The sequence below is a fragment of the Molothrus ater genome, chromosome 2, assembly GCF_012460135.2.
Source record: "Molothrus ater isolate BHLD 08-10-18 breed brown headed cowbird chromosome 2, BPBGC_Mater_1.1, whole genome shotgun sequence".
Classification (NCBI taxonomy): Eukaryota; Metazoa; Chordata; class Aves; order Passeriformes; family Icteridae; genus Molothrus; species Molothrus ater.
This window is the reverse complement of record NC_050479.2, coordinates 89,343,580-89,366,593: the sequence shown is the minus strand read 5'-3', so window position 1 is coordinate 89,366,593 and position 23,014 is coordinate 89,343,580. Positions and strand designations below refer to the sequence as shown.

General features: G+C 37.4%; 1 protein-coding gene across 1 annotated transcript in view; it reads right to left on the bottom strand.

Annotated features, from left to right (window-relative positions):
- KPNA1 (karyopherin subunit alpha 1) overlaps positions 1 to 23,014 on the bottom strand; it is a 58,871-nt gene that overhangs the window by 22,246 nt on the left and 13,611 nt on the right. Inside the window, exons 4-11 of the mRNA XM_036380166.1 lie at positions 21,267 to 21,366; positions 20,611 to 20,705; positions 17,125 to 17,256; positions 8,979 to 9,067; positions 7,583 to 7,682; positions 6,849 to 7,012; positions 5,633 to 5,711; positions 3,340 to 3,465 (exon numbers count right to left, since the gene is read on the bottom strand). Of these exons, the coding sequence (XP_036236059.1) occupies positions 3,340 to 3,465; positions 5,633 to 5,711; positions 6,849 to 7,012; positions 7,583 to 7,682; positions 8,979 to 9,067; positions 17,125 to 17,256; positions 20,611 to 20,705; positions 21,267 to 21,366 (885 nt within the window). The remainder of the gene's footprint in view (positions 1 to 3,339; positions 3,466 to 5,632; positions 5,712 to 6,848; positions 7,013 to 7,582; positions 7,683 to 8,978; positions 9,068 to 17,124; positions 17,257 to 20,610; positions 20,706 to 21,266; positions 21,367 to 23,014) is intronic.

Sequence of the window (23,014 nt, the reverse complement as noted above, 5' to 3'; positions counted from 1 at the left end):
CCTCCTGGGAACTGCTACTTGCACAGCCATTACAATTGCTGATGTGGGAAAAAAACCAGTGGTACAGTTGCTGATTTCACACAGCACCTTTTGTTAGAAATTCAGCTAATCCACAGATTAACACACAAACCACAATAAAAGCAGAATCAAAATTCTTGGAGCTCTACCAAGGTTAGATTGAGTAACCATATCATTCTCTGTATCTGACAAAAAACATGACCTCCAGCAGTAAAAACAAAATCCTGACCAAGAAAGCCAGAGCAAATACCACTGTAGGGGGTTCCTTTCCTCACAGTCCCACTTCCATCTTAGTCACTTCTTTACATCAAACAAGAAGGACCTACAGAGCTTTCCACCTTTCTAAGTTTTTGGGTTTTGCCTACTCATTTCCTAACATAAGGATCTCTGAATGTTAGATGAGCACTCACTCTCATTTTCAGGAATTTCAGGTATCTTATCGAAGACTGAACTATCTTTCACAAAGGTATTAACTTTATTTCCTATGCCTTCTGAGATGAAGCCCTTACTGAAGGTATTAAAGCTTTATGCTTGCCCCTTCAGCAGCTGAATGTTCTTTGCAAGGGAGAATGTAAACCAAAAAGATTCCAAGTGCCACCTGCAAAGGCTATAATACACTTATTCCTCAGGAAAATCATGCAGCCTTTTCATAGTCTTGTGCAAGTTTTCTGCAAAAAGATAAGTAGCTCCACCCCATAGGTGAAGAGAGTTAACCACTTCATGCTAATTCTGGTCACACAGAATAAATAATCCAGAGTCATCATTATAAGAGCAGCAATCAGGCTGCCTTCCAAGGGAAACAGAGACAACAAGTACACCTTGGCTACTTTTGCCAATATATTAAGAGGTTTGGTTCACTTTCTGTGTAAACATTGTTTCTTCCAGGTTATTAAATAATATTAAATTAATTTAATTAATTAATTAATTTAATTAAATAATTGTGTAAGACAAGTATTTCCAGAGTCTAATATTTCTGACATTTATTGCCATGCCTCAAAGAATAAATGTCTCCAGCCAGACCTTCATTTACCCTTTGCAATCTCTGAAAATACTTTATGTATCCAATGAGGGAAAAAAGAATTGAAAAACATAACCTCAGAACTAAGTTTGATTTATATGAGATTGTTATTCAACTGCCTTGATAGAAACACTTGTATTTATCAGATAAAGCCTGGTTTCAGGGCAGGTTGGATAGGGCCATGTGCAACTTGACCTGGTGAATGGCATCCCTGCCCACGGCAGAGGGGCTGAAACTAGATGATCTTTAAGGTCCCTTCCAAACTAAGCCTTCATGATTCTATTATTCACTACAATCTCTTTTCCCAACACCTCTGCAAAAGAGAAGGAATGAGGCAATACTCTTTGTATTGGGTGTGCATGGCAAGGTTTTGGCAGCAGTGGGAGGAGCTACAGGACCAGCTTCTGAGAAAAGCTGCAAGAAGCTTCCCCCCTGTCCGACAGAGCCAACGCCAGCTGGCTCCAAGATGGACCTGCAACTGGCCAAGGCTGAGCCCAGCAGAGACTGTAACAGCAGTTCTGTGATAACTCATTTAAGAGGGGAAAAAAATATTGGGCAAAAGTAATTGCAGCCAGAGAAGAGAGGAGTGTGAATATGTGAGAGAATCAGCCCTGCAGACACCAAGGTCAGTGCAGGAGGAAGGGCAGGAGGTGCTCCAGGTGCCAGAACACAGATTCCCCTGCAGACACCAAGGTTGGTGCAGAAGGAAGGGCAGGAGGTGCTCCAGGTGCCAGAACACAGATTCCCCTGCAGCCCCATGGTGCAGCCCATGGTGAGGCAGGACACTCCTGCAGCCCATGGAGGTCCATGGTGGAGCAGAGATGCACCTGCAGCCCATGGAGAACCTCAGGCTGAAGCAGGTGGATGCCTGATGGAGACTGTGACCCCATGGGAAGCCCACACCAGAGCAGAATCTTGGTTGGACTTGTGGCCCTGTGGAGAGAGAAGCCCACCCTGGAGCAGGTTTGCTGGTGGGACTGGTGACCCCAGAGGGAACCCATGCTGGAGCAGGCAAAGAACTTCCCTCCCCAAGGAGGAAGCAGCAGCAGAAACAACCTGTGAAGAACTGATTGTGTTCTGCACTGCCAAGGAGAGGAGGAAAAGAATCAGGGATAAAGTTAAGTCCAGAAAGGAGGGAGGGGTGGGGGAAAGGTGCTTTCAAGATTAGTTTTACTTCTCATTATCCCACTCTGATTTTGACTGGTAATAAATTCTAATAATTTCTCAAATTGAGTCTGAATTTGCCTATGACAGTAATCGGTGAGTGACCTCTCCCTGTCCTTAACCTCAACTCATGAAACTTCCCTTTTTTTTTCTCTCTCCTGACCAGTAGAGGAGTCACAGAGCAGCTTTGGGGGACACCTGACATCCCACCAGGTCAAACCACATCCCTTAAAAACAAGCAAAACATTCCCTAGTACAGCTGCTCTTGAACAAAACTTGATATTCAGGGAAAACAAAACATATTGAGCTGTTTCTTCTTCATCTAGCCAAAGACTTTTCTCTGAGGAAAAGATATTCCATCTCTCATTTATACCACCTGGAGACAAGGTCTGAGAATTCTTCCTGATGGCTGACACTCAGTCCAGACTCAGAACAATGATTTAATCTTCTGGAGCCTAATTGTAATGACTGACGTAAGGGAGTGGGACTCATTTGCTTCTGTGTGCTATCACTTAATATGAAGGGATTACAACATTTAGTGTAATCAGAAAGGACAAATCCCAGGACAACATGTTAGATAGCCCCCATTACTGTTCAGTTTTATAAACAGCAGATTTAGATTTGGTTAAGCACACATGCCTACAATGGGGTATTGTAAGGCCTATTTATGGAAATTATAAAAGGAATTATAAAGAAATATTAACAGAAATAAAGTACTTTCAAATGTATGTCTGTGTCCAATGGTGAAACCAAGAAATATGTGAAATTATTTGATTCTCAAAGTTTGTAGCCTATTCTTTTCATACTTGAGAATTTCTGTATCTTCGTGACTTTCAAAAGCACAAAGCAAATTATTTATGACAAAATTTTCTTGAGCTCAGCCACGTTTTGGCCTTTTCTACCATGACTGTCTTCTCCTCCCTTATAATGTGTAGAGGATTAGAAAATTAAATTATTTGAATTTGGAGATGACTGGGTCATTGAAATATTCTAATTACACACAGTAATATACTTCTTGTATGCAATTATGTATCTGTGACAATGCATTAACACAAATATGCACTTTATGCACAAAAAAATCACCCGTGTCCCTTCTAGTCTGCAGGACAAAAATTACTGATGATAGCTGAAAAGATTACCTGGATCTGGGCTTTGTTTCCAGCTGTTATATTAGATATTGTCCAGCATGCTTCCTTTTTGATAGATTCTTTGGGGCTGCTTAGCAAGTGCAGCAAACTCTGCAGAGCTGAACAATTCAGAATTACCTGAATACAACAGGAAAAACAAAACACATCATAGAAGAAATTTAGGATACAGAATCACAGGAACAAGGAGTACAATGTCTTGAAAATATAAAAAGCATACCCCATTAGATGATCAAAGTTTAAAAAAAAAAAAAAACAACACTAAATATACACATGCACCAAAAAAACCCACAGCAAGAATTAATAAATAAATTTTGCAGGAAAAACTACCAAGTTTTTCAGGTAAGAGATTACATCTTCATAATGATTTCAGTGTCATCTGAAAACAAGAAGATATTAAGCACATTATGACCAAAAAAAATTAAAATTATGGTATTTTCCTGTATTTTTGTACAGTTGTAAGCACCAACTACTTCTGTTTCCACATCTGCTGGCACTGTGGCGCAGAGTGTAATCAGAGTTGTATGCAGTGACATTACAAACAAACAACTCTTATTTAAAAATTTACAAAAATTGCAATAGCCCTACAATTTTACAGCGCAGAAAAATTGCAACAAAATTTCCTAAATGACCGAAGTACAACAGAAAATGCCCCAGAACTTGGATGTTACAAGACAGAACCCTTGATTATGTCATGTGTGATAGTGAAGGACTTTTTGACCTGCTAAAAGGGCATAATAAGATTCAAAAAACAAAAACAAACAATCTTTTTTTTTTTAATTCAATTCTAACTTCTAACGATGAAGCCAAAAACTGGGAGAGTACACCAAGAAGCACAGTATTTTGCCTTGTGTGGCAAAAGCAGCACCTTGGAAAGAACAGTGTGGTACAGAATTTTATGAGAAATACTCCAGTCAAGTTGAATTACGGTCATGACTTGTGATCATGGAATCTGAGGAATTAATTCCCTTGCTTGCATCTCCCCTGCTCCATACTCTTAAAACCTGTGTACTCCCCACTAAGATTAAAAAAGCAAAGATTATGGTCCAGGATTTTATCAGGTGTCTGCTGGGACAGAATTTTTTTTTCTTCTTGCATACTATCTATGGTTTTAGCTATGTTCAAGCACTGCCAATTGTCAATAGTAGAAAATGAAAGAAAAAGTAAAAGCAAGTTTGTGCCCCAAGGTTTTACAGAGACATTCTTGAAGAACCTGTACCTTGCATTCACATCCAGAAATGTATCAGCTTTCAAAGCTGGGCTTTTCTTTCTGATTACTGATTTTTACATGCATCCTGTATCATTTTTTAGCATACAGCACAATCTGCAGGCAGGACTATCAAACTATCCTACCTATATAGCTCTCTAGAATTTTAGGAAAGCTCATGGTATGCTCCTCAGAAAAAATCATGCACAACAAAAACATTTAAACTATTTTTTAATTAAAATCTAAGATTCATGCAATATTTAATAACCAGTATTGTATGGGAATTAGTGATCCCTTGTGGTTTTATCTTAAATGAAATTATGAAATCCCACCTCAATAATTCTTTATGACTGATCAGCAAAACAAATGCCACTGAAAAAAAACCACAACAATGCCTCTGCAATTCAGCTAAACAAAATATATTTTAACAATCAAAAAATCATGTTATCTTCCTCCTAGGAATAAGATACTGAAACAGTGCCCTGATGCTGCTAACTCATCTTTAACTCCGGTCTCAGAGTCACAGAACTACAGAAGCGTCCCAGTGACAACCTAGTGCCTCTGAAGCACAGTTTCCTGCCTTCCAGTTTATTCCAATACAGGGGTGGGAGTCACTGCCTCCTACCTATGCTTCTCTAAATAAATGCCCAGACACAGCTACACGTTACCCAAAATATGAGCAGACACTTGGTTTTCATCATAAATATGACATATTTTCATCATATATATGATAGATTCATCACAGATTGGCAACAGCACTGAATGTGACAGGCCTTTGATGGCAGTACCAGTCTACATCACGTAGCACAAAATTCAGCCTAAGAGACAGATTTGCTTGAAATAAATCAAAAACAGGGGTATTGCACAGCTGCCCACAAGTCCCAGACACAGCTACCTAAGAACCATCAGCAGTTCAGGACTGAACAGAAAAACGGAAAACCACCACACTTTGAAGCAATTAGTGTCATCAATCTTCACTTTCAAACTTCAAAAGGAACAAGAGGAGGTGCTTGTGAACAGGTTACCACAATTAACACAAAGATGAACTGCAGTACAACACAAGAGAAAGTTCATCCATACTTGGGTCTGGATATCATCTCCTGTAACGATGTTTCCCACAGCTCGTAAGGCAGGAGATACAACTTTGTAGTCATTGTGCCTAAAATTGACAAAGAAAAATGTTAAGTATTAACCTTCCCAAAGCACCTCCAGCTTCACATTCTCAAGGAAGGGGCATCTATGAGCCAGGGGAAAACTTCCCTGATAAATCTGACTTTCACTACATAAATAAACAATCTGATTTTAAACTAGTGGCAAGACTTTCTAGGGTTTCTAAATATTTAGACCTTTAGATCAGTCAGCAGCACAAAAATAAAATACTAAAAGAATAAAAGGACCTCAGAGTACTTCCAAGCATCCTTGGGAGGAAAAAGTAATTATCTTTAACTACAAAATACACTTAATGCAGCACGCACAAAGGCCATGAATGAGACAGAAGAACAGGGATAGAAGTTGTGTGTATAACCCATCAAACCCTGTTTATTATCTTCCATCATCATATGCATCCCTTCATCATCATTGTTAAATCAGAACTGGAATACGAAAGGTGAAGTAAGGAATGTTTTTCTCAAATCAAAACTTCTTTATAAAAAGCCACTTAGAGGCAATATGTTCCATTCATTAATCCAGCAACACATTTGCTGTAACATTAGAGGCCTTAATTGTCTTTTTATTTACATCACTGAAAACCATTATTCCTTGTTCTTAGGCCATGTCCTGAGCTTGGATGTGAAACAATGGCTTTGAACAAGGCTAGTCTCTGTGACCCCAACTCTCACAGCTACACTATTCTGACCGAAGTGTGCATCTACTCTTCTACAGTAAGGGTTGAAGAAATTACTTGTATTTCAAGCCCGTGGTACTGTCAATTCTAGTAAAATGAACTATTCCTTATATTTTTATCTTTGGTATCCTTTAGGTAATTTCCTTGTTAAGTAACTATAATATGGACTTCAATGACACAAGGAAAATTCCAATGTATGTTAGAGATTTTACAAAAATGTATCTCTTAGGTGCAGGAAAATATCTCAGGAAACAGCAAAATTAGTACAAGAAAAATTCCATTGCTTTTGTTACTCATGACAAATAGAGAACACTGAACAGACAAGTAAAATTAAAACTCAAATCTTGCTCTTTGGAAATCACAACATTTCAAGACCTATTTAATTAAACTCCTTATTGTTATAATCTTGATGTCAGGGAAAAGAGTGACGCTTGCTTGCAACAGATTTCTTACATCAGCAGTTCCACAAGTCTTCTGCAGACTCCTGCATCAATCACAGCCTGGATTTTATCATTGGGGCCATCAGACAAATAGGACAAAGCCCAGCAGGCATCAGCTAATACATCTGTATCATTGACAAAGAGCAGCCAGGAAAGCACACTAAGACAAGGTGAAACCTGTAAGACATTAAGAGCAGATACATAAAATTAAAATGGCCAGAAGATCTATTATTATGTCAGCTGATTTTGTATGTCATTATTGGATTTGGTACTGGCATCTTAAGATTCAATACTCAGATAATTTCAGACCTAGCTAGCACTTCTGTGCATGAGTGCAGCTATACAAGCATGGAGAAGCATGTCTCCAGAAAAGCAGCACAGCAACTCTTCAGCCTCTACAGAACAACGTCTGCCAATAAAACTCAGACTTGTCCACTAAGATGTTACTTGTTACTAAGATGTGCCAGGTGCTGCTCTACAGCAGCCAAGATGTGCAGAGTTTTCTTCTGCCATGGGACAGTCGTCTCCAGTATACAAACAGTGCAGCCATGTTAAAACAGTGGTTGTGCATGTCTGCCCAAAGGACTAAACAAAAACTTAAAAAAACTTCATCTGGAAGATGGCAATCAAATATTTCAGAATTTCTCTGATGAAGCATTCCTTCTGTTTAGTTTAAGTTTCACCACCTTAAACTAATAATTTGTTTATCACCACTTCACAATACATTTTCTTTCAAGCATCTCTTACCTTGGCAAAATCAGGAGGAGGATTTTTCCCTCTGCAGAGGTTGGACAGAGCCCATACAGCATTTCGGGTCATAGTGAGACGATTCTGTTTTGAAAGCAATCTAAAACAAACCAAGAAAAAAATAAAACCTTTGCTTTAAAAAAAATCAAAGCCAGGCAACCCTGTTAACTGTGTGAACCATCAAATCAAACTCTTTTTAACATACACCAGGGCAAAATATGATAGTTTTTTCCTATGAAAACACATCCTAAAGAAAATCATCCTTGATGGCTACTAATATACATGCTAGACACAGGAACCTAGTATCCCAACAAGAACAGTAAACATTACACTAAATTTCACTCAAATGCTTGGATACTGACGTGGCAAATTAACAGTCAAAAGAGGTGCAGGAATTGTGACAAAATTATTCTGAGGAGGACATGCAGGTAGTTTGAAGAGAATTCTTGTAGCCAAACTGCATTTTTATGTCAGTCTCAGACTATGAGTCCCACTTTGGCTGAAAGTCAAATGCAGAAAGTCAAGACCTAATCTTCCCACAAGCGTAACAATTCAGTTTCTTTTTCTCACAGCCATCTCCCACTGTACCAATGTCTTTATGAGAGTAATGGAGAATTCCCCTGCTGCAGACCACCACAAGTCTGCAAAGGACAGAGACTGAGTAATTGTAATTTGGACATGACAACACAAGATGGTGTCACTGGTTCAGCAATAATATGCTTCTTAAGCAGAGGATCACCAAGATAATTAGCAGACTACAGAAATGACACGCAGTGGGACGTCAGTGACCTGGATTTGCTCAGCCTTAGAAGGAGATGGTGCGAGAGGAGATACAACTGCTGCTAGCAGCACTTTAACAGGTGGATACAGAAAACAGGAAGGCAGATCCTTCTCAAAAATGCAAAGTGACAGGACAAGAGGCATTATCAGGAGGCAACACACAGAAAATTCTTATGAGGTACCAGAACACTGCGTTTCACCATGCCATGGTCAAATACTGCAACAGGTTACCCCGGGTAGTTACGGAATCTACTTTTGATGTTCCAAATTTGACTGGTTAAGTAGTTGAGCAATCTAATCTGATCTCACCTGCTATGAAGAAAGGCTTTGACTAGATGACCTCCAAAGGTGCCTTTCAATTTAAATTATTCTGTGACTCTAAAATAAGCCCAGACATCCACCCACACTGTAGAATAAAATAGTTCCAGCTTAGCTGCTTCTAAAACATGTTTGCATTTTAGCTTCATTAAAAAAGTAGCTCAGGAGTCCCCTTTAATAGCTGTGATTAGTCCACAGTAAAAGAAAACAGTATTATTATTCTTCAAGGCAAACCCCAAATTTCAGTCATATAAGGCACTCAAGCAAAATTCTGAAAAACATATTAAAACAAACTTACTGCAATAAAGGGGGCAAGATATTACAGTCCAAAACATAGTCTCTGCACATAGTGCTGTCTCCAGCAATGTTGCCAAGAGCCCATACTGCCTGCAAGGAAAAACAGAATAATAATTGCTTTTATTCTCAAAATTCTACCAGTTTAACATATGTATTAGAGTTGGGAGATAATCTGTTCTCTCTCTTAGGTCCCAGACAATGTACAGAAGGGAAATGCATTCTGATTGCATATTCCATGTATACAGCTCATTATATGATTCAGGAATATTTGTGGATATCTAAGAAGAACACCATAACAGCAAATATGTATGTCTCCAAAGATTGTGCAGGCAGACATACCTTTGCTCTGTCCACAATGTAAGAGATGAGCTCACCTCCACAGGCTTAGGAACATTCTAATTCTATCCTCCTTGTTCACACCTAATTTAAAACCAGATGTTTGTAGCACAGGTAAAGCCTGTACAAGTCTGTATCTACCCAAAAATGTTTGTGTGGAACAGCCACACATACTAGTATTTACTACAAAGTCATAATAATATTATATATATAATAATATTATATATATATATATATATATATATATATATATATATATATATATATATATATATATATATATATATACATATATATATATATATATATATACACATACATATATACATACTATAGAAATATAAAAATATATATTGTTTACACAGTCATAGATAAAAATGAGAATCTATGTTCAAGATAAGTCAATATTCAGAATCAAAGAGTTCAGGTGGGCCAGGACAAATTCTTTAAAATAAAACTATATGGACAGAACCAGTGTTGCTGATTAAGTCATATGCATGGCAAAATGTAATGGCTTGGGCATCAGTACTACCCCTAACTTCATTTTGAGAAGATCAAAAATACCAGAATTAAAGCAGCCTGAAATCCATCTTTTATAATATGATGAGAATAAAAGATTTAACTGGTTTTGATTTATACATTTGGGCCAAATGGTGTTTTATATAACACTGTCCACTAGTATGAGAGCTATAGACTTGAAATTAGAAATAGTCTATGTCAAGTATAAAAGCAATTTTATGAATTCCATGCAAATTACAATATTTTGTCACATAAGAAAGCTTATGAAGTTCACATTTGCCATTTACTTCAAGTTAGCAGAAGATTAAGTGTCATATCAAATAGATACATGTATCTGTTTATTTGGTTGGCTTATGGCTTTAGACACATATATCTACACAGCCACTGAAGTACTCCGAATTCTACATACAGAGGACAAAAGCAATGCTGTTTGTCATGGATAGCAGCTGAATGTCGTCCCCAAATTTCTCTTCAGTTGAAGGCTATGTATTTAGCTGCAGTAAAATGAGTTATATAGCGCATAACTATTTCTCCAATTGAACAACGCAAGTTCCTCACGCAAAATAAACATGTTCTTCCCTCTCTCTATACCTATTTAAAATAAAATGCTCCTCTAAAAAAACAGACAGAATTGCCAAATTTTTTACCTAAAGGAAATTTGTGGATAATCTGAAATAAACGTATTTATTCATTTTCAATATGGTGTCAATTAATTCAAGGCATTAGGTTTTTCCTTTAAGATGTTTTTAAATGGTGGCAAAAATATGCTACTTTAAAAAACAAGACTCCAACCACTCTAATGCACTGGCAAACCCTGCAAAATGAATACAGCTAAGACCACAGGTATATACTGAATGTCGATAGAGATGTCAGCTTGCTAGATACAAAATAAAAAGACTTCACCTCTGTACCAGTACTACCAACACCAGCATAGGATCAGAGCCATTAAACTGCAAGTTGTGAAGAGAGTAGGCGACTGTTCTGGGGAAGGATTAGTTTGCTTTGTTTTCTACTCTGTTCCAGGCTTCTGCTGTCAGCCACAGTCAGAGGCAGGGCACGAGACTTTACTGACCTGTGCCATGAAACAGCACGGCCATTATAACTACACAATGTTTTCCCAAAACTGATCATCATCATTTTTCATTCTATCTCTTATTCTTTTTACAACTATTGTGACAATAGTTTATCTAAAAAGTATAACTTTGATTTGGCAGCCTCTTGGACTCAACACACAGAAGAGAGCTACCAGAAGAATCTAGCTTAAGAGACAGAATATATGCCACCTCCTGCAAAATGTCACTCATGTCAGAACTTTAAGGAGCCACACCTGTTGTTCACTCCAATACTTGCATTTCTACAGCAAGGAGAAGCCTGAGGAATGAACCAAAGATTTCAGACAGTCATAAGTAAATTTGTGAATCTTCTGAAAACACTTGGGGGGGGGAGGGGGGGGGGAGGGGAGCGGGGAAGAATAATTCTCTTTCACTGAAGATGTGAGTGATTTTGTATGAAGGCACAGTTTCCTTGCCTGGACACCTTACACAGGTAAAAAAACAAGGAAGCCCTATTTCATTTGTCTGTGGTCTTTGTTTCTGCCATTATAGCAATATCTATTTTTAAGGTTGACAAGAGTGATAATCACTTAATCCAAGAATCCATTCTGACCCTGAATGACTGACTGGTTTTGCAACAGCAAATCTCACATCAAAAAGTCAGACCAGAGAAGTCAAATAGCACCTCTGCTTTCCCATTCTTCGTTGTTTTTAAGGCAGGGAAAGTCTGGCTGTGTAGTCTGGTGTCACAGGAGCTGGTAAGAGAAGATGTTGCAACAAATCCTTTTAATGCTAATCACTGATAGGACACAAGATGCCAATTAATTGAAATGTCCTGGGGTGACTTTGGAAAAATATGCAATGTTTCATTCAATAAGGAAGATGTCTCTCCTTAGGGAATTACTTTAGCTCTTCAGATAAGTAAGGAACAGAACTCAAGCTCATTTAAATTCTTCTCACCAAATACTGCCATAAATACAAAGCTCTGTCATGGTTTCCACAAACACATGAACAATGACAAGTTTCTTCAGGGTTTGTTTGTCAGAATAATGTTCAATGATTTCCATTTCTTCTTTTGTGCACTCCTCAAGATGCAAATATTTGCCACAACACTTTGGCTTTGGCTTCATTCTACACAACTTAAATGTTTTCATGTGCATTCCATTTTAGAGCTTATTCAATTAAAAAAATATTTCAGTAAAAAAATCCATTTCAGTACCTTCTACTATCTAAATCCCAACTTAAAGATTACATTAATTTTAAGATTTATAGCCTGATTTTTTTAACCCACATTTTAGGTAGAAAGCTGTGTGCAAGCTGGAAGTACAAATGTTGCCTTGTTAATTGACAGCACCTATTTTTACACTTGTATAAATTTCCATTTATTGCTAACAGCAGAGTAGGGTTTGCTGTAAATTTTCCATTTATTTTACTCATCACTGAGCTCATGTTTTTTCCTGCAGTGCTGGACAACTTCAGTAGTCAGTAAAAGTAAAGTGCAAGTCTTGTAGAGTACTGTTGAACCACATGGTACCTTCTGTGAATAATCCATGTGCTTTTTGACAACTCTCCACTATCCCCTGGATTCTGAAGATTCTCAGCAATTATTTCTTTGGGTATTTAAACTAAGTGCTTAACCAATCACCAAGAGTGTGCAGAGTTTGTCTCTCAGTGGAGAAGAAATATTACAAAGAATCACCCCTTCCTCGACATCTGGGTGCTGACTTGGGAAAAGGATCCAATGCTGAAATGAAGATGGTGAAGATTAGCTTGCATGCAAGTGTGATTGGCTAAGTAAACACAAGGAAGGATACCAGAAGGACACATTCCTAGGAGATGACTGCTACTATGTCCTAACACAGAAAACATCTTTCTTTCAGTGGCTGGGGTAGTTACAGCTCCTCCTTCTCATATCTCATCTGACAAACAGAGAAAGCAGCTCATCCTCACACCTTGACTGTTTGTCCTGATTTTGATTACCAAGCACTTATTAACAGGACTGCTGATGTAAAAGCCAAACAGAGCCTGGACAGCAGACTTACAGGTCAGCTCTGCCAAGCAAGTGATGGTTACCAAAAGGAACAGCAATACACCTAGAAATGGAAAAACACTGAGGGATAAACATACTGGTTGCCTCAGCTGAAAATGCAACTTTCCCAAAGGGGAACAGGGCAGCAGGGGATGCTCATGCCACCGTGTGTCCAGCAGAGCACAGTGACACACACCTGTCACTGTGAGACATTCACGATCCTCCTCGACAGGCAGCACAACGCCTTACATGGGTTTTGAAGGCAATTCCATGTCCATCAAGGAAACCCAAGCTGACATCTGGGTTTTAAGTACCACAGCAGGGAAAGTCAGGAAAGAACTGCAGCTAACACACTGCTGAAGCCACATCAACCTTAAGCATGTCATAAGGGCTTTGATGGAATCTTTCAATATAAATAATTTCAGGCAGGTAGATCAAAATTTCTAGATGTCTTTTGGAAGGAAAAAACTGTGATAAGTGGAAAAGGACTAGGACATATACCACTAACGAAACATAAAAATTAGTATGGAAATGAGGAGAGAAGGGAGATGTAGCCAATGTTTTTCCTAAATAATGCAGATGTAGATTCTGTGATAAATTCAATTTCTCTGATGGGAAAAATGTATGCTAAATGGTTTGACCACTGACCACAGAGGAAGACTGACACAATACAAGCAATGAAAGAGTTAAAGGACAGTGGCTAATTGAATGAGGCCTGCACAACTTAATGGGAAACAGATCTTGTAAAAAGATGTAAGGAATCATTTCATTAACATACATGTTATACATGTTGCTTATTAAATATAGCTATAAAGATTCCCTCACAGACTTCTATAAAACAGCTGATTTAGACTCTTCACTAGACTCAGAAACTAGCATATGCAAAGGAAAAAAGTGTAAAATTAAAACTGGCATATAGATATGAAAAATACATGGTGGGAACATTGTGATCAAAAGATAAGGTACACTGATATCTGTTCCTGAGCTATTGCTAAGAGAAGCTAGAAATAAAAGACAAAGTAAACACATAAATCTTTAAAATTGACTTCCCGTAAAACAAAAACAGTGGATAATGACTAGCCAATAAGTAAGATATTATACATATTTTTTGCTTATGCCATGCTACATATTCAAAATAATGTTATCACCTAACATTTCCTTCTAAAGAATTGCTATCTTAATTAGAACACAGCCTTCAATACTTCTTTCTCTCTTCATCTTATACTATATAATTACAGGGTTAGCTTCTGACCTCTGCCCTGAACACGTTGTTGTATTTTCTGTATTTTCCTGGATTTTTGTAATTTGTTGCAAATGCAGTTGCTTGAAAATAATAATCTTCACAGTACTACTGTGAGACATAATTAGGGTGATCATTTCAGGAGAAAATTGTAGCCAAATATCACCCAGTTTCAGAAGTCCAACTTGAGAACTCCAGGATCAGACCTGCTCAAAACACAGGCCTAACTATAAAAATCACTGCTGAGTTGTCCTCAACTACAAAATGAAAAAGAAATATTTCACCTAGAGCATTTAAAAACCCCAGAACAAGTATCCACTTACTGAAAACTGAGAGAAGGAAATCGTCCCACATCAGACACTAAGCAGTAGAAACATTTTTCTCACAAACCTACTATGGGGCTTAATTGTAAGAATTTCTTCCCTATTCTCCTCCATGCACTACAATTTGTTCCAACTTTAACAAACAGGGTCATAGAGTGACAAATAAAGGCCTCCTTTACTACCCACTCATCTGTTACCAGGGCAACAATCTGTGCATATACTGAATGAGACAAGAGTCATCTGGAAAAATACTATTCAATCGTGTACTACTGCTATCTTGTAATACAGAAGTACAGGAGCTAACTTCTCAGGGCTTATATGCTCCTAATTTTTGTTTCAGAGGATACTATGGTGAAGCACTTGGGGTTTTTTAAATCTGTTGGGTAAAAAAGCAGAATTCCTCTTTTGTTGGCTAGCATTAAACCCCATGTCAGCTGTGAGCAGGGCTGCAATCTCCAGAGCTGCAGCAGAGAAACCCATGATGAAACAGTGTAACACTTTGCCATGGTACATTTTCCTTCTTCAGCACAGCTTACTAGGGAGCAATTTGTAACTCGTACTTTGAGAATGCTAGAGAGAGATGGTGAATTTGGCAGCACTTGAACAGTATGGAAGTATTACTGAATATTTTTCAGTAATGACAACCAAGCCACTCTGCCTGCCTGCAATCTGAATTTTAATATGTCAGCAGTTTATTGGGAGGCAGGGAGGGGGGAAGGAGCCAGATAAACTACTTAACTGTGGCCCCTAAGCTCTTCCGTTAATTCACCCATTTAAAGATTGAAAGCTGCACAACTTAATCTAAACAGGTTTGCTCTTCCCACCTGCTCTCTGAACATCAGCAGGGATGATAACAACCTAACAAAGAAAGCAACTTAGCTCTTGCACAGAAGATCAATCATTAGGAGAAAAATAAGAAAAAGCAGCCTTGACTATATACAGAGCACCAATCATTCTGCAGGAACAGCACTCTTCAAGTGATGGCTGAATTTGGAAAGCAATGCTACCCAGCTCAACCCCCAAAATACAAATCTGAAAGGATCCATATAGCTAAGTCTGGATGGATTTTCACACAGGCAGAACACAGCATTTATCTGCCATTTTGGCAAGTTCCCTATCACATTTCTAATTTCTACAATGACAGCAGACTCAGCTCCTCAAAGCTAAAGTAATGGACAAAAAATACTTCGTATTTTATTTAACATTTTTTCAAACACCTGAATTCCATTCCTCTTTAAAAGCCTTCTCAACAATAATACAGTCTGAGACAGAACACTGAAAATGGAAAGATACAAAGTGGAGTAACTTGAAAGCTACAAGCAACTAAGAAAAAAATCTGTCTTGTGAAAAATGTTAGGCAACCTTAAGTACAGGTGGTAGATTCTGAGCCAGCTACAGAAAGAAAGGCAAGTTACACAAAGCAGTCCAATGTCTATGAGTTGGGACTCCTCCAATCATGCATCTCAATTCAGCCAAATGCAAGGTCAGATATCTAGGAACACAGAACAGAGGTTACACTTACAGGATGGAGAACTGAACCTGGAAGTCAATGACTCTAAAAAGAACAATGGATCATACTGGATAATCAGCTTAACCTGAGCTCACAGCCAGCTTCTGTGGCAAGGAGTCCACAAAGACACTGGATATTTACACATCAAAGTATTGAGCAAAAGTGAAAATGAGGCACTAACTCTGCAAACAACAGTGCTGAAAGAGTGCTACTGGAATAGCCAGTGCTTGTCATTTCATCACCACAAAAAGATACTGAAACTAAGAAATATTCAGAAAAAGGTTGCCAAAAAACAAACCAACCCCACAGAAACGTTCTCAAAATGAGAATTCAGTGCTTAATTTCATTTACTCAAGTAAAGCCTAAGCCATGGTCTGCAAGTAGCTATAGGAAAAAACACAGAGCTTAGTAATGGAGTAAAGAATGTAACAAAAGCAACACCTGACCCAAAGCTAGTCAAATTTGTATAGCAAAGGTACATACTTTCAAGGTAGGATTAATATTGGCTGAAACTAAATTTGTTAACATCATTAATATTTCATCACCCTAAGTCTTCAAAGCAAGATTATATGTCTGAAGTACATCCTTGTTTAAATACAGGTTACAGACTTCAAATGGAAACTACTGAATCAGATGTTTGGTCTGTGCTTTATACTGATCCCTGTGGGCCTTGAAGAATATTCATCTATGCCGTAAGGAGCTTGGAGAACAAACTATAATTTCTACTCATGCTTTAACTTCAGGAGAAACAGGCACGACTTTTCATATCTAAAGCAATTACTCAAACAAGACTCCCTGAATTCCTCAATAGACAGAAATATACCAACCTGTTAGAGAACAAAATTAATTACCTCATTAACTATGGTTAAGTATATAATTTCCAGAAAGAGAAAAATACAATACTTGCTTAGGTAACTTAACACATACTAAGCACAAAGCAACTGTTGTGTGTAATTTCCATATACTGCATTTTCTCTAAAGGCTTTCTTACAGGATAGCCTTGTTCCTTTCCAGAGAAGGGAAAAAAAAACCCCAACAAAACACCAAACAAACAAAACAAACAAAAAGTCAAACAAAAAAGCCTCCAATTCCATAAATTAACATGCACACAAAATTCAACATTGTTCTCAATCTTTACCTGTTCCTGTACATCTTCAAACTCTGAACTAAGCAGCTCTATGAAGATGGGGACAGCTCCTGCTTGGATCACTATTCGAGTCTGAAGGGAATTTCCCGAGGCAATATTTGTCAGCACCCACGCAGCTTCGAACTAGAAACAAAATAAAAGTCAGTTTACTAGGAGCTTTCTATGCCACATCAAACATGGACACTAAATGTCTTCTAAAACCAGAGAGATCTGGCAGATTTGGCATAGGGAAAACATGAGATATTACCAATTAACAGACAATTTGCAAAGAACCAGAATCATGTATTTAAGAGTTATCACTATCACTTGAAACAAAAATTTGCAGCATTTCCTTATGAGAACATTGAGTTTGCTGTGGCTTTTCAAATCTTTTTTTTTTTTTTTTGCTGTGCATTTATGTTACCTTTGCCTTTCTTACTGGCTAAGAACCTGTACACTAAACAATGTGCTTTCCCATGACATGACACCTGCATTCACTGAATCACCAGTGATATTCCTGAAGATGCAGAAGACATTGTTTGACAAAACTTCATGGATATGAAGCAAATAAATGATCTAAAAGAGAATTAAAAAACCCAAACAAATAAAAACAGATTTCTAAAAAACAACACAAAGAACTTCTCTCCAACTCTGGTGATCAGTACTGATGCCAAATGCTATTAGTGTATGGTGTTTTTATTCACAACTTAAAGAAAAAGTGAGATCCCAAACACTTTGCATTTTCAACTGTTTTTGTCATTTATTCTTTTAATGTCAACTTGCAAAAGCATTAACTTTTTAAGATGAAATGCAAATTTTAACCCTACCTGAGACCTCAGGCCTCAGAAAACACAGATTCCAGAAATCCATGTTTGAGTAGGTTTCTGCATGCCTTCAGCCCAAAGATTATTACACTACTCTAGCAAATTTACATCCTATTAGGTACATTCAGAATCTGTAGAATTAAGACTGCTAAAAGTTGAATGAAAAGTAAAAACGAACAAACAGTAAAAATGGAAAGTTGTAAGCTATAAATGAATGACTTTGATATTATCAAAAGATGCTGATCCAGCAGTATTCCAGTGGAAATACTGACATACCTTCAAAAACTGTCTGAAGAGATAGAACAAGGACTTATATTTAGGGTTTAGTTACAAAAACAACTCCTGCTAAGGAGTTGCACCAAATCCTGAAATGTGCCTGAAATAAGAACTCAAGAATTAAGCCTAGACTTCTAAGGCTTTTCATTTCTAAGTGCTGTTAAAGACTTTGGTTTTGAAAATACAATTAATTAATACAACTAATACAATACAATTAATCCTGCCCTTCTGATCAACTGAACATTCTAGTAAGATATGATCAGAATAAACAATTTCAAAATACAGCACTGCAATGCACAAGGAGTATGGGCTGCAAAATAAAGTAGAAACAGACAAAGTCAAAACTGCAAGATTCATCATTAATGAACAAGAAGCAAAGCAGTGTGACCAGAACCTAAGGCCAACATAAAATGTTGCTTTCCTATAATTCTCCTTTCTCTGAAGTGAGTATCCAGTGTTCTGGGGTACATTATAACATAACTGTTACTCATCTTTCTACCACAGAGGTCTCTTATCCATATATAAAGTTTGTCCTCCACCTTCCTGCTGGTACCACCAGCTTGAACAATTCTCAGCTTGGAGACTCACACGGTCTCCAGTGTAAGTCACAGAAAGGTTAGAGAGTGACAGTTTCTCTCCTCCTTCTTCTCTGTGGACACCTGATGCTCCAGGATGTATAAACTAAGGAACAGTCACACATTAATGGCAAAGACATCTTTGTGGTGCCATTCTTTTTCAAGATTCCTCTCTCCACATGAGAAAAATGTATTTGTTCATATACGGCTGAAGCAACCCTGGAGAACAGGGGAGATTTTAAAGTCTTCCATTTACCTTGAGTAAAAATAGGACAGAGGAATTCCTAACAAATTAGGCCTTCCTATCACTGATCTCAGAGGCCTAGATTTACAGGATATTCCATTGACAACACAAAAGAAGAACAGACCATAAATTCCCATTAAGTTCCAAGTTCATGAACATGGAAGTTGCCATATTCAATCCACCATACAAGCAGCTATAAATTATACTTCACTGTCTCAGAACGAGTTGAAAATCCTTTCCTTCTAGGCTAGGTTACAGTTAGAAACCCTAGAATGCCAAGCCCAAATGAATATTTTTGGAAACAATGAGAGAGCAAATAAAAACATTAGAAGGTGAGTTCCAGAGAACTTCTTAGCTGATCACAGCAAAAAATTCTACCTACAGAAACTAAATTGCCAAGCAGGCAGAGAGATTTGGCAAGATGGAGGAAAATTACCCAGGTAGAATGGAGTATTAAGAGCAACATGCTCAAGCTTTTATTTTCACTGCTTTCCTACAAACTCCTTAGGAAAAGCTTGCACATTTCCACTCTGACTGACTTTTCCCATTTCCATGTAAAAATCAATAAATGCCACAACCAATAGGGCCACAAGAATTGCTTCTATTTATCTGCCTGTCTTGGGTTTCTATGCATGACCCCAATAAGTAATAAAAGGTATTCTTTTTTTTTTTTTAACAACACATAGTTCATAAATATTCCACTGGAATTGCAAACCAACCAGCTTAAATCTGATACATACTCTCAGTTACTGCCCCCAGACTCCTGAAAAGAAGCTAACAGACCTCTGGAATTCTGTGGATAACAATCTGAAAAGCAATACCTGTAAATGCTTTCTCTAATGTGTAAAAAAACTAATTTTTTGCATATTTCCAGTCAACAAAATTTGGATTTCACATGACATTCACAAACCTGTTGTCTTATGCATTTTAAAAGAAAGAACACTGATTCTAATCTAAGTGTTGTATTTAATGTTACATGTTAACATATTTTTTCCTTAACCAGGTAATAGTTTTCCTTCACTTTTTATTAGCCAAGAAAGACTGACCAGAAAAATATACAGCTGAAAATAATACAAAGGTCAAGAAAAATTAACCATTGTAGCACATATAATTCCATTTTTTCAAACCACAGTAAGGTTTCCAGCTTTCTATGCTTCTCACTACAGATTGTATTTATTTCTAATTCCAAACTTTTTTTTTACTTTAATCAAAAATTTACATCCTAATTCTTAAGATTTAAAACTGCCTTCAATTTGTACAAAGAAGACAAACATCAAAGTTTTAATAGCTTCTCATCTGTTGAGCTCCAAATTTCAAACTCTGTATTTGCTGAAGTCTGAAAACCTCACCCTATCAGTCACTCAATGCATGTCAGACATCTCTCACTCTCTCTCTCTCTCTTTCTCCTGTCCTCCACCCAGAGGTCTTGCCAGAAATTCTGAAGATAAAATAGCTTTTTTAACACAGTGAAGAAAGAGAGGAAGTAGAGCTGAACAAATCACTAATTTTTTTCCTATCTAATTTGCATCACCAAATGCCTTCCTAAACTAGGAAGGCAGATACATTTATATTTTTATACCTGTAATGTACAGTTTTCTTTCCGTTTCAGGAACTCCACAAACCTGGCCACGACTCCTTGTGTGCTTATGACTTCATCTATTGGAGGATTTGGTTCTGTTTAAAATAAGAAGTTATGTTAGATACACTCATTTCTTTGTAAGGAAATTCTGAAATTACTGCATCAAAACAATATCCAGTGACATAATGACTGCTCTTTTCTTGGAGTGTGCTCTTTTTCTACAATACTTCACTAAAAGGCAATGGATTCCTATCTGTCAACATAAAAAAAACTCCAGAGTTTTGAGGTAATAAGATAACATGATTCAGAGCACTGATGCACTCAGTAGTTTAGGCAGGCTGATTTTGGAGCAGCAGTTCTGTGCAGTCACTCTGGCATGCACATGTGCAGAGGACCTTTGGTATATCAGCATGTTTGGGCCACAGAGACACTGCCTAAAACATGTGAACTTACAACCAAGAGGAGATCTCACATCTGCAACACTCAGTACACATTTCAAGAGAAGAAGTGACTATTACATACATCAAGCTGACATTGTGTTAAGCAGAGCTTTGACCCTGAAATTTCAGTGTGAAACTCAATTTTTATTGCTGTCAAAGTAAAACCACATGTTAGGGAGGCTTCCACATTTTTCTCTAAGTAATTTCAGCCCTTACCTTTAGAAAGCAGCTTTCGGAACTTCTGGGTGGCCGAGAGCTGCTGCTCTGGACTATTGGAGAAAATCATCTCAATCATATCAGCAGTGATGACTGCACTCTAGGATTTACATGGGGAAACAGAATGGGGGTGAGAGAGCAAAAGGGGAAAAAATCTGGAATTAGCAACATACAGGTTACATTCGCTAAACCAGTATAAAGTTTATTTCTTACTGAATAAAAACTTAGGTAAAACCATTATGGACAACATAGGAATCATTATATATGAACATCTACATAAGGCAGCATCATTCTCAAATGCAACTTTGCTCTACTGAAAGCCAAAATTCAAATTTTCCACAAGATATGGTAAGAAAATTCCTTTTCAGAATTTTTCACTGGTATTCTCTCCCTTCCTCTAAATTAAATGTAAAATTGTCTGCTTTAACAAAAAATAATTATGTTAGCATTTAGATTTCCCTAACATGTACATTTTGACTTACTCTCTTACACCAAAATGTATAGGACCTCTCATTTCTAGAAGAATCAACAAACTCTAATGCTTGTTATCAACCTCTAGTAGAGGTATTAAATTTTCCATAATACTGATGGTTTCCAATAATATGAATAAACTAAATCAGCAACCTTTCTTATGCTAGGTAAAATCTGACATTCTGTTCACCACACATGTACCCATGTAAAGAAGCATAAGGAAAGTCAGATTTTTTTTCCTCCACTTCTAATCTAATCTTCAGATCCATCTGAACCCAACCCTTAGACAGACAGGGAGACAGATGACAGTGCTGAAAATACTAAGTGTTGTCTGTAACAGCCAACAGCTCCAACTGTTAAGAGCCTGAAATTAATGGCATTTAACATAGCAAACTGTATAATGACACTATCTATCAATTAGGCAAAAGCCTTTCCTTAGTTTTATTCTCTATTTGTTTAATATAAGCTTCCACACAAATGATTAATGGTATTGAAGACTTGCCCAATATTTGAATACTATCTTGAAGAGTAAAACCATATATTCTATTATTGATCTACCACACTGTTTATAAGCATTTCTCTGTTTCCCAGTAATTTTCAAGGCTCATATAACCATCAATAGCTCAGCCTGATTTCTATGGAAACATCACTTGCATACTCTGAACACAGACACTGTGAAGATCAGCAAGACTTTTAAGTGAGAACTGCACTTTCCTTAAGCTTTTCTGTTGTAGAACTGAAACCTTTACCATTTTTCATTCCAGAGAGAAAGTAAAAAAGTCTAATTTCCACAAGAAGTATTCTTCTGTAGTTTTAAATTCTAGCACAGAAAGGGGTTCAAGGCCTCATGCAGACAGTTAAACTAGGTCTAGCAGGGTTTCCAATACTTAGGTTAAAAATTGTGCCACTTGAAAGTCTGCTAAGAAAGCTTTCCACTGAGCCCCTTATTAACTTTGTAAATTGCAATAACACACTGCCTGATTTGTATTTTTAGGCTTCAAGCAGTATGAATTTCAGATTATAAAAACTCTGGGCAACAGTTGATAGAATCACCCATAATGGTGAGCACTAAATCCAGGAAGTGATCAGCCTGCCAGGACAATGACATTTTATTTCATTTTCTTGAGCACATATCCTCTGAAAAAACACTTGCTATATATTCCTGGCATTTTTCTCTCAAGTAATCTGTTTCAGGGTGGTTCATTGACATGGGTGTTTCAGAGTTGTCCATCTCTGAATGCATTCTTCATATCATTCTGGAATTTCATTTCCATCAT